Genomic DNA, 14,873 nt, shown 5'->3' with positions numbered 1-14,873 from the left:
TCATAATAACGGTTGGAATGGAGCAAATGGAATGGCATTAAACCATGTGTTTAATGTATATGATACCATTCCACTGATTCCGCTCCAGCCATTCCCACAAACTCGTCCTCCCCAATTAAGGTGCCACCAACCTCCTGTGCTAGAGACCTATCGCGAGCCTCTTGGTGTAATGGTAAGGTTGACAAGGATCCAGATTCAAGTCACAGTTGCGCTACCCCACAATTGTGTCAGAAATGGGATAACGCTTCCTAGACCCCATCAAGCAAGTCACATCGGTATGGGTGCGAGGGACATATGAAAAATACATACATTTCATGAAGCTAAAATGCTAAATATGTAAACATGAAAGCATACGGCAATCAGTTTTATAATTTTATTTACTAAGCACAATTCAGGCCTTGAATTATGGAGATTGGAGAGGGAAAAAAACATTTGGCCAATGCATACACAAAAGCATAGAAAATGCAAACATGCAGAAAAAAATCTATCTTATGAATATAAAGTGTCTAGGTATTGGCATTTGTAATGAAAGGCTAAATTGTAAGCAAAATTCCCTCTGACATTGTAGGTTACTGCCTTTTTGGTCCACTAAGAAATTAGATTCAAATATAGGCAAAGGCTGCAAGGAAAATGCAGGTCACCTCTATAAATTCAAACATAAGTAGGGGGGCAGTTTTGAAGAAAATTCGTATCAAAACCCCCACCACAACTCTGTTCTATCAAATTACTCTTCTCCCACCCTCTCTTCCTCCCCGCTCTCATTCAAGGCTTCTCCAGTTGGATTTCCTCCTCCATAATCATGTTTCCCACGTCTTGGTAGGGGCCCTGCACCAGAGAGCGCTGGATCTGATCATATGTGGAGCAGCATTCCTCCAGATTTAGACCCTGGATATGGATTGAGGTAAGGGAGTTATGACAGGTTGACTTCCTCTTCCCTTCTTCTGTAACTTGTTTGATTGACTGAAGAATGGTGAAAACAGTGACTATGACAGAAAGACAGAGAGAGGATCTCATTCAAGTCCCACCTCATAGATATTCTCCTCTTCCTTTTTGACCCTTTTCTTCTTCATTTGATTGAGTTTCTTCGTCTTGAAAAGGAGAGGAAGTGGATGACATCATGATATATCGTAAATCTCTTGGCCAATGGTGTGAAAAAGCCCATTGTCGTCATACAGTAAGATTACCATACATACTAGTCCTTCTGGTTAAAGCAGTTTTCAAATTACAAAATTCACTATTGCAATGAGAGCAAATTAGGAATATTAGATCTAGTAGCCTAGCATTAGCAGTAGAAAAGGTGGCCTGCTTGGCTCTCTGACCTTACAGAGCATCATGGTACCATGCAGAAGCACCACCACCATCAGTAACATTCCCTCAGCAGTCAGGATCCTGTTCTTGGTGCTTTCACTGATGTCCAGAATCTTCACCATCGGCCCTGAGCAGGGAGAGAGGGGTCAGATAAAGGTCATCAGAGTAGAACTCACCTGCTGCTCTTTCATGGGAGAGATGCAGGCTAGATGTGAATGAAAGAGAGATAGTGGGGGGGTGGACAGAGTACCATGCATCAGATTGCAGCAAGACAGAGGAGAATAGTTTGAGATAAATTAGACAAACAGCCAGTGTATGTTTAGCGGTGCAATTATTAAAAAAAAAACAATGCTCCTTATGTCACACAATTTCCCAGGAAAACCTATAAACAAAGCATTTCTTTAACATTTCAACATTGGTCTTTTGAATTAAATCAGAGTGATTACTACACAATGTAGCCATTCACTGGTGGCTTAAGTCTGGGTGCTTTAGGTGGATTGCAATCTGGTCTGATCTGTGTGCACTACCGGGACCCAACTTTTAGGTGAGCAGGTTGTCATGAGACCATCACAGATGATTTACTGTGATCCACAGGGAACAGATACTGCCATTCATGGTGCATTCTATTGGACTGGGCAGTGGTTAACTGGATTTGTGGATTACAAAGCATTCTGCATTGCTTAGCTGGTTTGACCCCACCCCCCAGACACCCACATGTACATACACAGACACACACATAATAGAAATACTGTACAACAAAGTACTGAGAGTGCAGACCAGACTAAAGCTTTTGAGGGTTACACACACACAAGACCTTAGGGAAGGTGACATGGGTGCTTACTGTGAGGACTTCACACACACACACACACACACTCACTCACTCACTCACTGTAGACCTGCAGGAAGGTGCCGTGGGTGTACACAGAGTGCCGCAGGGCGCTATGGTTGAGAAAACACTGGTACAACCCTGAGTCGTTCAGACGGGCCTCCTTCAGGATGAGTGTGTGACACATGACCCCTGCCGCCGTCAGGTTCCCCTCATCCACTGTCACACGGTTGTCTCTCCGGTCCACTCCCTGCAGGGCGGACGTGCCGTTGACCGTCTGGATGCTGATGAACCAGGTGGTTTCCACGGCTCCCCTTGTGGCTGAGTAGCAGCAGCGCAGGTGGGCGGTGTGAGAGAGCTGCACCCTCAGAGAGGGCCTGTCTGGCTCCAGAGTAACCTGGATACGGCTGAGGTCACCGTGGACACCTGCTAGAAGGCAGAGCAGCAGGAGTAGGATGAGGTTGACCCATAAGACACTGATCAAAGGTCAGTTATTGACAGCATATCTGTCCAACTATTGGCCCAAGACACTGATGATAAAAAGAAACTGGAGCCTAAAAAGTAGAAGAACTCCATACAATCCAGAGTGCTGTAATATTATGTCTCTTAACATCTCTTGTTATTTAGAGATATAAGTGTAGGGTATAGATTCTAGTGTGGACTACAAGAAAAGGAGGACCGAGCACACCCCCATTCTCATCGACGGGGCTGTATTGGAGCAGGTTGAGAGCTTCAAGTTCCTTGGTGTCCACATCCCCAACAAACTAAGATGGTCCAAAAACACCAAGACAGTTGTGAAGAGGGCACAACAAAACCTAATTCCCCTCAGGAGACTGAAAAGATTTGGCATGGGTCCTCAGATCCTCAAAAAGGTTCTACAGCTGCACCATCGAGAGCATCCTGACTGGTTCCATCACTGCCTGGTATGGTAACTGCTCGGCCTCCGACTGCAAGGCACTACAGAGTGTAGTGTGTACGGCCCAGTACATCACTGGGGCCAAGCTTCCTGCCATCCAGGGCCTCTATAACAGGCAGTGTCAGAGGAAGGCCCTAAAGATTGTCAAAGACTCCAGCGATCCTAGTCATAGACTGTTCTCTCTGCTACAGCACGGCAAGCAGTATTGGAGCACTAAGTCTAGGTCCAAGAGGCTTCTAAACAGCTTCTACCCCCAAGCCATAAGACTACTGAACATCTAATCAAATGGCTACCCAGACTATTGCATTGCCCCCCCCCTTTCTACACTACTGCTACTCTGTTATTATCTATGCATAAGTCACTTGAATAACTCTACCTGCATGTATATAATACCTCAATTACCCCGACTAACCGGTGCCCCCGCACATTGACTCTGTACCGGTACCCCCTGTAAATACCCTCGCTATTGTTATTTTACTGCTGCTCTTGAATTATTTGTTACTTTTATTTCTTATTTTTCTATAGGTATTTTTCTTAACCGCATTGTTGGTTAAGGGCATGTAAGTAAGCATTTCATTGTTGTAGTCCGTGCATGTGACAAATAAAATGTGATTTGATTGCACAACCATCTGCTCTGGTTGGAGATACGGTTCATTAGAGCAGAACAGATACATTACTCACAGCCAAATAATCTCATGTTCCAAGGGATAAAATGGGGGAAATTGTTTTAATGTTGCAATGCATGGTTTAAAGGGTTGAAATCTGTTCAAAGGATGTTGAACCTATTCATATTAATTCACTCAAACGCCATAGATTTATACTTCGGTCTCATCTTCATCCTCCACCTGTAATTAACTTCTCAAATAAAGGTGAATATGCACTAAAAGACTAACTACCCTGCATTGTTTATCAGCATATCCTATCAGCCCCTTACTCACCAGCCCAGAAGCAGAGGAACAAGAATGTCACGGCCACCATCTTCTTCACTGTTTTATATTGGTTGCCAGTCGTTGCAGAAAATAAAAGGCCTTTTATAAAAAAGTATTTTGGTCCAATGTTATTTTGAGTGTTGTGCCTTTCAACACAGCTATACACTTCTACCCAGTTGTCTTGTGAATAAACCTTCCTTCCTCTTTCGTTGGTCTCTCGGTGTCAGGATATATGCTTGAGTGACTGCAGTGTTCTAGAACTCAAAACAGTAAAAGACCAAAAAAATTCGATTTTTCTACCATTTATTAATTTTTTTAAATGGAAAATTACAATTAAAAAAACGTACCTCATTTCTTCTTAAGTATACAATTTAAAACTCTTACACAATGAAATCAAAGCCAAAATACACAGTATAGATCTTGCATATTCATTTGTTTATAGATATACATGTGGCGGATGAATGTGCGACAGACCAGACCCTATTCTATACAAAGCGCTGGCTAGCTGGAGCAAACATGGCGCTGGTCAAACCTTGTAGTCGCTGAGGTGAACACACACAATACACTTTGTAACATACATACCCCTGAGATAGCATAGTTACAGGGGACACTGCAGGATTTATACAGCCACCCTACAGTCAATCCCCCACAAACCACCTATCTGAAACCTTGGATTACCTAGAATTAAGGCCAGGGAGGTTTCCAGACCATGTGACCTGACTAGGAAAACCTCCTGGCCCAACCTAGAATGCATGTTGCTTTAGAGATTGCAAGAAAGGCATTTCACTGTAATTGTACATTAAACTGGAGACTTGATGTTGGTCACCCAACTCTTTCTACGTTCATTTCATGGTTCTTCTACCTTAACAGCCAAACATCTCCCCAACCAACAGTGTTTGTTTACTAGAGAGCCCTTTGGGAAAAAGCTTGATCGTCAGAACAAGGCACCCTTCTCTATAAAAACATATAAAACTAGACCACTATGTATTTGTAAATAGGATACATGAGGGGAAGCAAAGGGAAGAAAGAGAGAGAAAGAGAGAGGATTGTAAGCACACGTTTGCCAGGTAGTCTTGAGACTACAGTGGCGGTGGAGGTATTAACCTAAGCTGGTATAACAGGATTTAACCTGCTCATTACTGTGCTTCAATGGTGAAAAAGCCCAAGTTAGAGATAATCTCTTTAACCTCATCTTGTTGCCATCTAGTATTGTATAATACAAGTGAGCTGTCTCACATATGGGGTCTCTGAGCAAACAAAAGCTATCCAAGTATCTTCCTCTTCCTCTCATTGCTGCCAAATGCATAGTACCTAATTACATATGTTCCTCTCAACAAAGCATCACCAAAAACAAAACCTCCTGACCCGTTGAAGCAAATGAAATAAAATACACCGCAACATACAGTGAAATTGTGCGATAAGAAAAGGTGATGAGAGAAGTAAGGACTACATTTCTACGACTTCTAGAAGGAAGACAGGATGAAGGAGAGATGGAGACTATTATTGTGGACTTGGTGATGGAGGGGAAGACGAGAAAATAAAGGGGTGGGGGTGAAAGAAAAAAAGGCAATGAAGTTTCAACACAACCTGTAACTCCGCCCTCTGATTCTTAGAGTAACTATCAATAACATTTGCATAATTACATATTTGGGGGAGGGTGTAAGGGAGCGGTTGCTATGGCCACAACGAGAATGCATAATTCAAAAGTGATCGTGAAAGATAACTGTCATTACAGCACTGGTGAGAGTGACGACTAGTCGCGCCTGCAATTCCTGCATCCAAACTCCCCAGACCCGTTTCTCTTCATTCCAGAAGTGGTCTATAGAAACAGTAGCATAATCCAGTAATGATGGGTCTCATCTCAGTACCCTTCTGTATCTTACTGTACTGTAACGTCATCCCATGCTGTCCCTAAACGTGGTCCAGTCAATATTAAGTGATGCTAGGTGAGTCATGTCCATAACAATACAGTGCAGCCGTCCTCACACATGGTAGTAATGAAGAGAGGATTTGAATGGCAGTGTGATTGTGAAGTGTCCAGTTCAATTTTGTTCATTAGTCTGGGGCAGCAGCATGGATGGATGTATCACAACACAGTCTTCATACAAGTTTAGATATCATTATCTCCCTCTATGCAGGCCCTCTATGTTCCTACCCACTGTGTTGTTTTCTCTACATGTGACGCTGGAGTTTGGATGGAGGAGAAGCAGAGAGCCAAGGCTGCTGTAGGCATCACTCTCCAATCAGCATAAAGTGACTTTCTCCTATAGTAATAAGCAGTGAGACAATATAAACAGCTCATATGAGGATCTACAGGTACATGGGTGTCTCTTTGGTCCTGTTTCCCAGTCAACAGTTCAATGCCACTACTCTAAATCATCAAAATAATAACAATAATTACAATCAACTCCTGAAGAAAAATATGCACAAAAATGGTATTGCTACCATTAAAGAATATAACCTTTGTATCGGACAAAAAAACTTATCATACAGCATATAATACTATATGTCTCCCTCCTTTCTTTATGGAGAAGCTAATAGCCCTATAGTCAGGAAGTCGACTCCAGTCACATCACACACGTGATGACCGTGCTCCTGTGTGACCATTGTTACTGCACTGGGCTCCCACGCAATGTGAGTATCAGAGCATGTATGGGTCTGACTGACTGTGTCTATAACCGATTCTTTATTTTATTATATAGATTTCTTTAACCTCTTTTTCTCCCCAATTTCGTGGTATCCAATTGGTAGTTACAGTCTTGTCTCATCGCTGCAACTCCCGTATGGACTCGGGAGAGGTGAAGGTCGAGAGCCGTGTGTCCTCCGAAACACAACCCAGCCAAGGCTCACTGCTTCTTGACACAATGCCCATTTAACCCAGAAGCCAGCCGCACCAATGTGTCAGAGGAAACACTGTACACCCAGCGACCGTGTCAGCGTGCATTGTGCCCGGCCCACCTCAGGAGACGCTAGTGCGTGATGGGACAAGGACATCGATGCCAGCCAAACCCTCCCCTAACCCGAACGACGCTGGGCCAAACCCGAATGACGCTGGGCCAATTGTGCGCCGCCCCATGGGTTTCCCTGTCGCTGCCGGCTGCGACAGAACCTGGACTCGAACCAAGAATCTCTAGTGGCACAGCTAGCACTGCGATGCAGTGCCTTAGACCACTGCACCACTCGGGAGGCCCCTATAACCGATTCCACAGCACATTGAACACTGAACTTCAAGTCTTCTCTCTACATCTACCTCCATCACCATCTAATACACTACTAATCAAGTTGGTCTTCCAAGGAAAAACCCTTTGCCTCCTCTCCTCCCTTACTCCTCTCTTCCTTACTGTATCCCTCCATCTCTAATCTACATCCCATCTCTGTGCATCTGTCTATCCCACTATCGCCAGGCCCAGCACAGTAGCAGGGTCCAAAGGAGAGGCAGCTGAAGTCAAAAGCCGTACACACACCGTCTATATCCCTACTGGATGAATGTTTGGGCCATAATTACAGTTCTAACAGAACTCTATTACAGTAACTCCAGAAGGACATTTTGCTTCTACAACACACAAACACACACACACGCACAGATCTTCTCAACAATTGGGGTAAAATGTAAAAATGTATGCATGCATGACTAAGTTGCTTTGGATAAAAGCGTCTGCTAAATGGCATATTATATATTATCATAATAATAGTAATAAATATTTGCAAATTCAAGGTTGGGAATTCAGTGTGGGTGGTCACTTAAATTGGATTATACTAACTTAAAAGTGCATCTCTGCTGTACTTTGGCATGTACTGGATATAGAGCCATACTAAATGTTCAGTAAAATGTCTAGGTTTGGAAAGTTTCCCAAAAATCCCAGCATTTTCAGAAATCCCCGGTTGAAGGACTCCCAGAATTCCTCCTTATTCCCTCCTGAATCCAGGAATCTTCCAACCAGGATTTGGGGAAAACCTGTGAATTTTGGAAAAGTTACCAGAATTTCACAACTCTGAGCATGTTCCTGTCTGGTTCTACAGCTCTACATCGCCCTCTATAGGGCTGACACTAGTGTCTCTCTCTACATGCATACATGGGGGTTTATTATACAGTCCAAACACCTACAGTTGGCAATTATAGATATATTTACTGAACATGCACTGGGGGAAGTATCTGGTGTGTGTGGTGTGTGTGTGTGTGTGTGTGTGTGTGTGTGTGTGTGTGTGTGTGTGTGTGTGTGTGTGTGTGTGTGTGTGTGTGTGTGTGTGTGTGTGTGTGTGTGTGTGTTGCAGAAGCTCACAATCAATAAGCCCAGGCAGCATCTCTCTCACAGCAAACTACTGCTCCAATCTTTGGCACCTGTTTGCAAAACTCCCATCTCTCACATGCTCACTCACTTGCACATACTAGCATCTTCACAAACACCTCAAACACACCCCTCCCACATTGCATTACTCAACTACTTTGCGTAAAGCCTTCCTCCTCCGCCTTGCAAGGGCCTCACGGTTGGCTGTGACCCCCTGGAAATGTTTAACAAGGGCTCAGGCATGGCAGTGGAGCACAGAGAGTGTTTAGTAAATAGGAAATTCCAGGACGCATTCATCAATCCTCCAAAAGCAACTCGAGCACTCCAATCCAGCACTTACAGTGATCTGAGGAAGACCAAGAGATGACAAGGTTAAAGAATAGAGTTGGTGAGATTAGACAACATATCCTTGACACAATTCTAGTATTAATACCCATGGCATTGCAGAGCCGGAGGTAGTTGACCTTAACCACAGACCTAAAATCAGATTACTCTAACCCCAACCCTTATCTTAACTAGAGAGATAATACAAGATCTGACCCTGTATCAGCGGTAAAGAAAAACCCCTCCCATGACATCAGTATAAAGGGTTGTATATGAAGGTTCACCTGGTGTCCCACTAGAAGTTGCCCCCCTCCAGGGAGAACTTAGACAGGGCCTGCTGCAGCCTGTGGTGCTCCTCCTCAACACTCTGATGGAGCAAGATCAACAGTTAAATGCTGAATCATACACACACACACACACACACACACACACACACACACACACACACACACACACACTTCACCCCTCCGTCTCCGCCATCCCTTCCTTTCATAATCTTCTTTCCCTTTTGTGGGTGCTCTTGTGACATCACACAGCTAGCTGCAGACAAAGGCCATTGTCCCAGAACTCCAATTTCACATAGCCATTTCAGTGACAATAGCAGCAGAGCAGCACAAGCCCTGGTGAAGTGATTTTCTCTATCTTTCTCTTCTATGCTGCTGTTCGTCCCCATCTGTCCTCCTTGGCTCCCTCCTTTTATGCTTCAGTCATCCTTTGCAACCCCATTACTCAATCCTCTACAACTCCCTCCCTTCCTTCCTTCCTTCCTTCCTTCCTTCCTTCCTTCCTTCCTTCCTTCCTTCCTTCCTTCCTTGCTCTCTCACCTGCAGTCTCTTCAGCTGTACCTCCAGACTCTGCAGTTTCCGGCGCACCTCCTCCATCCTCTCCTGGGACAGAACCAGAGGAGCACTGATCCCTCCCTCCTCCTCTATCTTCATCCCTCCACCCTCCTCCCCTTGCAGTCCATGGTCCTGGCTCTCTGGTACCTCTCTTCCATTCTCCTCATCAGGCTGTGAGTTGTCTGATAGGCTGATGCTGCCAACCAACAGCCTCTTGAGGGACATGACTGTGGCAGGAGACAGGAACATAACAGTAAGAGGAACATCAGTGAAAATGGTAACCGTTTGGACCAATCAAATAAACCCACTCACCTTCGTTTAACGCGCTATTGGCCACTTTCACCTGATCACTGTTGCTGTGGCCAATCAAGTCGAAGCCTTTGTCCGAGAGGTAATCAATCAGCGAATGACGAGAGTCCACAGACTTCATCTCATCCGTCAGGATGTTCTTATCTCGTTCTATTGACACAGGATCAGTCTTGGTAGTAATGCAGTAACAGTAAAAACATAGGAACAGTCTTGGTAGTAATGCAGTAACAGTAAAGACACAGGAACAGTCTTGGTAGTAATGCAGTAACAGTAAAAACACAGGAACAGTCTTGGTAGTAATGCAGTAACAGTAAAAACACAGGAACAGTCTTGGTAGTAATGCAGTAACAGTAAAAACACAGGAACAGTCTTGGTAGTAATGCAGTAACAGTAAAAACATAGGAACAGTCTTGGTAGTAATGCAGTAACAGTAAAGACACAGGAACAGTCTTGGTAGTAATGCAGTAACAGTAAAAACACAGGAACAGTCTTGGTAGTAATGCAGTAACAGTAAAAACACAGGAACAGTCTTGGTAGTAATGCAGTAACAGTAAAAACACAGGAACAGTCTTGGTAGTAATGCAGTAACAGTAAAAACACAGGAACAGTCTTGGTAGTAATGCAGTAAAAACACAGGAACAGTCTTGGTAGTAATGCAGTAACAGTAAACACACAGGAACAGTCTTGGTAGTAATGCAGTAACAGTAAAAAGACAGGAACAGTCTTGGTAGTAATGCAGTAACAGTAAAGACACAGGAACAGTCTTGGTAGTAATGCAGTAACAGTAAAAATACAGGAACAGTCTTGGTAGTAATGCAGTAACAGTAAAGACACAGGAACAGTCTTGGTAGTAATGCAGTAACAGTAAAGACACAGGAACAGTCTTGGTAGTAATGCAGTAACAGTAAAGACACAGGAACAGACTTGGTAGTAACAGTAAAAACACAGGAACAGTCTTGGTAGTAATGCAGTAACAGTAAAAACACAGCAACAGTCTTGGTAGTAATGCAGTAACAGTAAAGACACAGGAACAGTCTTGGTAGTAATGCAGTAACAGTAAAAAGACAGGAACAGTCTTGGTAGTAATGCAGTAACAGTAAAAAGACAGGAACAGTCTTGGTAGTAATGCAGTAACAGTAAAAACACAGGAACAGTCTTGGTAGTAACAGTAAAAACACAGGAACAGTCTTGGTAGTAATGCAGTAACAGTAAAAACACAGCAACAGTCTTGGTAGTAATGCAGTAACAGTAAAGACACAGGAACAGTCTTGGTAGTAATGCAGTAACAGTAAAAAGACAGGAACAGTCTTGGTAGTAATGCAGTAACAGTAAAAACACAGGAAGAGTCTTGGTAGTAATGCAGTAACAGTAAAAACACAGGAACAGTCTTGGTAATAATGCAGTAACAGTAAAAACACAGTAACAGTCTTGGTAGTAATGCAGTAACAGTAAAGACAGGAACAGTCTTGGTAGTAATGCAGTAACAGTAAAAACACAGGAACCGTCTTGGTAGTAATGCAGTAACAGTAAAAACACAGGAACAGTCTTGGTAGTAACAGTAAAAACACAGCAACAGTCTTGGTAGTAATGCAGTAACAGTAAAGACACAGGAACAGTCTTGGTAGTAATGCAGTAACAGTAAAAACACAGGAACAGTCTTGGTAGTAATGCAGTAACAGTAAAAACACAGGAACAGTCTTGGTAGTAATGCAGTAACAGTAAAGACACAGGAACAGTCTTGGTAATAATGCAGTAACAGTAAAAACACAGGAACAGTCTTGGTAGTAATGCAGTAACAGTAAAGACAGGAACCGTCTTGGTAGTAATGCAGTAACAGTAAAAACACAGGAACCGTCTTGGTAGTAATGCAGTAACAGTAAAAACACAGGAACAGTCTTGGTAGTAACAGTAAAAACACAGCAACAGTCTTGGTAGTAATGCAGTAACAGTAAAGACACAGGAACAGTCTTGGTAGTAATGCAGTAACAGTAAAAACACAGGAAGAGTCTTGGTAGTAATGCAGTAACAGTAAAAACACAGGAACAGTCTTGGTAGTAATGCAGTAACAGTAAAGACACAGGAACAATTTTGGTAGTAATGCAGTAACAGTAAAAACACAGGAACAGTCTTGGTAGTAATGCAGTAACAGTAAAAACATAGGAACAGACTTGGTAGTACTGCAGTAACAGTAAAACACAGGAACAGTCTTGGTAGTAATGCAGTAACAGTAAAAACACAGGAACAGTCTTGGTAGTAATGGAGTAGCAGTAAAAACACAGGAACAGTCTTGGTAGTAATGCAGTAACAGTAAAAACATAGGAACAGTCTTGGTAGTAATGCAGTAACAGTAAAAACATAGGAACAGTCTTGGTAGTAATGCAGTAACAGTAAAAACACAGCAACAGTCTTGGTAGTAATGCAGTAACAGTAAAACACAGGAACAGTCTTGGTAGTAATGCAGTAACAGTAAAAACACAGGAACAGTCTTGGTAGTAATGCAGTAACAGTAAAAACACAGGAACAGTCTTGGTAGTAATGCAGTAACAGTAAAAACACAGGAACAGTCTTGGTAGTAATGCAGTAAAAACACAGGAACAGTCTTGGTAGTAATGCAGTAACAGTAAAAACACAGGAACAGTCTTGGTAGTAATGCAGTAACAGTAAAAACACAGGAACAGTCTTGGTAGTAATGCAGTAACAGTAAAAACACAGGAACAGTCTTGGTAGTAATGCAGTAACAGTAAAAACACAGGAACAGTCTTGGTAGTAATGCAGTAAAAACACAGGAACAGTCTTGGTAGTAATGCAGTAACAGTAAACACACAGGAACAGTCTTGGTAGTAATGCAGTAACAGTAAAAACACAGGAACAGTCTTGGTAGTAATGCAGTAACAGTAAAAACACAGGAACAGTCTTGGTAGTAATGCAGTAACAGTAAAAACACAGGAACAGTCTTGGTAGTAACAGTAAAAACACAGGAACAGTCTTGGTAGTAATGCAGTAACAGTAAAACTAAATAAACATCAGTAATAACACCATTAACAACGACATTATCAACATCTAGAAGCTCAATGGCTTGAAAGAGGTGCTTTGTTGTCTGTTCTCACCAATGCTGTTTTTCAACAAGACTCCTCCATTTTCAGTGGGGCTGAGAGGGGGTTGAGGAAACCTGAAGAGAAAGCGAGAAAGAAATGTGATCGGCGGCAGGGAGGCTAGCGGTTAAGAGCGCTGGTCCAGTAACCGAAAGGTCGCTGGTTCAAATTCTCAAGCCGACTACGTGAAAAATCTGTCGATGTACCCTGAGCAAGGCGCTTAACCCTAATTGCTCCTTTAAGTCACTCTGGATAAGAGCGTCTGCTAAATGACTAAAATGTGAAATGTGATCAGTGCTCAGAGGACTGGCTTATAACATTGCACACTCAGAGCTGTGTTGACTCACGTGGTGGGGCTGTATGGGTGTCCTCCTCCAGTTAAGATGCTGTTTCCTCTCTTCAGGTCAGATGGAGGTCCTGTCTTCTTCAGCTCATCTACCGCCATCTTGATCACATCTGTCCAGCTTCACACAACAAAGCCACATCACCACTACAGTTGGTGCTTTGTCTTTATCTTCATATCATCCACCTCTCATCTTCCCTCCCCATAAACCTCTCTCCTCCCTTCCCAATCCCCTTCTCTCCCCCACTCACTTCTCCCAATCCCCTTCTCAAACCCTTCTCTCCCCCACTCACTTCTCCCAATCCCCTTCTCAAACCCTTCTCTCCCACACTCACTTCTCCCTCTCCCCTCCCAATCCCCTTCTCTCCCCTTCCCAAACCCTTCTCTCCCCCACTCACTTCTCCCTCTCCCCTCCCAATCCCCTTCTCTCCTCTCTCCTCTCCCCCTCCCAAACCCTTCTCTCCTCTCCCCCTCCCAAACCCTTCTCTCTCCTTCTCCAACACTCACTTCTGCCTCTCCCAATCCCCTTCTCTCCTCTTCCCAAACCCTTCTCTCCCCCACTCACTTCTCCCTCTACCCTTCTCTCCTTCTCTCCCTTTCCCAAACCCTTCTCTCTCCTTCTCCCACACTCACTTCTGCCTCTCCCCTCCCAATCCCCTTCTCTCCTCTCCTCTCCCCTTCCCAAACCCTTCTCTCTCCCTCTCCCCCACTCACTTCTCCCTCTCCTCTCCCAATCTCCTTCTCTCCTCTCCTCTCCCCTTCCCAAACCCTTCTCTCCCCCACTCACTTCTCCCTCTCCCCTCCCAATCCCAATCCCCTTCCCAAACCCTTCTCTCTCCCTCTCCCACACTCACTTCCTCCTCTCCCCGACAGATTGAGCCACCAGTTCGTAGATCTGAGCCCCGCTGTCCCAGGTGAAGATCACATAGAAGGCCTTACGGTCTGACAGAGGGACAGAAGAGAGGGGGATTGATATGACATATCCCTGCAAGGTGTGTGTGTGTGTGTGTGTGTGTGTGTGTGTGTGTGTGTGTGTGTGTGTGTGTCTCCATGTTGATGGTGTTGTGTTTTCTTGAATACCAAATATGGCAGGTGTTGTTGTTGTGGGGGGAGGCCGGAGACAGATGCTCTTTTTGGAAGTGGGTTGCTCTTTTGACTCTTACATGGATCAAACCCTGTGCTGTCAAGTTTCTGAAATACCAGCCTCTTGAGTCATGCCTGAACAGCCTTTGGCCGTGTACATAGGCTGACAGTGCATGGCCATCAGATTGCAGGACTGCATAGGGATAAAGGCAAAACAGCTAGCAAGGTACTGCTCTTTCCTCTTTGTCATGGACAGCCTAGCTATATGGAGAAGGTGCTTTGACACTACGTGTGTCCATGTATCTGTGAACCTTTGAAATGTTTGAATCGTTCGGGACTGTAATGTGATTTGTGCATTCAAATGAAGTATTTAAAGATGTGCGTGTCTCACCTGTGGCCACCTCTCGGAGGAAGGCAGAGTCTAGTTTGATGATAGGGCTGAGCATCTGCTTGCCCTCCTGAACAGCAATGTTACTCTTACTCTGACACTTCAACACCATCTTATCATCCTGCTTCTGTAACAGCACCAACAGATCCCCCAGCAACACACACTGCACTTCTGAGAGGGGGGCAGGAACAGGGAGGAGAGGAGGAGTGGGGCAGGAACAGGGTGGAGAG

At 44.1% G+C, this 14,873-nt stretch overlaps 2 protein-coding genes across 9 annotated transcripts in view; both read right to left on the bottom strand.

Annotated features, from left to right (window-relative positions):
- Nucleotides 1-359: 359 nt before the first annotated feature.
- Nucleotides 360-4,179, bottom strand: cd79a (CD79a molecule, immunoglobulin-associated alpha). 3 transcript variants are annotated; one of them, XM_071384151.1, is made up of 5 exons: nucleotides 3,989-4,179; nucleotides 2,198-2,563; nucleotides 1,325-1,435; nucleotides 1,026-1,088; nucleotides 360-885 (listed from the first exon to the last, which is right to left on the bottom strand). In XM_071384151.1, the coding sequence occupies exons 1-4, from the start codon at nucleotides 4,026-4,028 to the stop codon at nucleotides 1,027-1,029; spliced, it is 579 nt and encodes a 192-aa protein (XP_071240252.1). In that variant the 5' UTR covers nucleotides 4,029-4,179; the 3' UTR covers nucleotides 360-885; nucleotide 1,026. The 3 variants fall into 3 exon arrangements, with proteins under 3 accessions (XP_071240252.1, XP_071240249.1, XP_071240250.1); XM_071384148.1 differs by having other exon boundaries at nucleotides 1,320-1,435; nucleotides 3,989-4,177; XM_071384149.1 differs by having other exon boundaries at nucleotides 1,320-1,435; nucleotides 2,198-2,560; nucleotides 3,989-4,177.
- Nucleotides 4,180-4,265: 86 nt separating this feature from the next.
- Nucleotides 4,266-14,873, bottom strand: part of LOC139564545 (rho guanine nucleotide exchange factor 1-like) — a 53,437-nt gene continuing 42,829 nt past the window's right edge. For 5 of the 6 annotated variants that reach the window (XM_071384144.1, XM_071384143.1, XM_071384145.1 and 2 more), the window contains 8 exons: nucleotides 14,647-14,814; nucleotides 14,027-14,114; nucleotides 13,177-13,293; nucleotides 12,845-12,906; nucleotides 9,741-9,887; nucleotides 9,414-9,655; nucleotides 8,874-8,956; nucleotides 4,266-8,611 (listed from right to left, as the gene is read on the bottom strand). In XM_071384144.1, the coding sequence (XP_071240245.1) occupies nucleotides 8,885-8,956; nucleotides 9,414-9,655; nucleotides 9,741-9,887; nucleotides 12,845-12,906; nucleotides 13,177-13,293; nucleotides 14,027-14,114; nucleotides 14,647-14,814 (896 nt within the window). In that variant the 3' untranslated portion in view covers nucleotides 4,266-8,611; nucleotides 8,874-8,884. The remainder of the gene's footprint in view (nucleotides 8,612-8,873; nucleotides 8,957-9,413; nucleotides 9,656-9,740; nucleotides 9,888-12,844; nucleotides 12,907-13,176; nucleotides 13,294-14,026; nucleotides 14,115-14,646; nucleotides 14,815-14,873) is intronic. The other variant, XR_011672771.1, reaches the window with a different exon arrangement.

This window comes from Salvelinus alpinus, chromosome 35 (assembly GCF_045679555.1).
Source record: "Salvelinus alpinus chromosome 35, SLU_Salpinus.1, whole genome shotgun sequence".
NCBI lineage: Eukaryota > Metazoa > Chordata > Actinopteri > Salmoniformes > Salmonidae > Salvelinus > Salvelinus alpinus.
Note: the sequence above shows the minus strand (reverse complement) of the source record. Positions and strands in the feature narration are given on the sequence as shown.

Coding starts and splice junctions, on each gene's coding strand:
- cd79a (XM_071384148.1), bottom strand. CDS start 4,028: ATGGTGGCCGTGACATTCTTGTTCCTCTGCTTCTGGGCTG. Junction 1,436..2,197: donor CACCTTCCTGCAGGTCTACA/GTGAGTGAGTGA, acceptor CTCCCTGCTCAG/GGCCGATGGTGAAGATTCTG. Junction 886..1,025: donor AAGAGGAGAATATCTATGAG/GTGGGACTTGAA, acceptor ATCCATATCCAG/GGTCTAAATCTGGAGGAATG.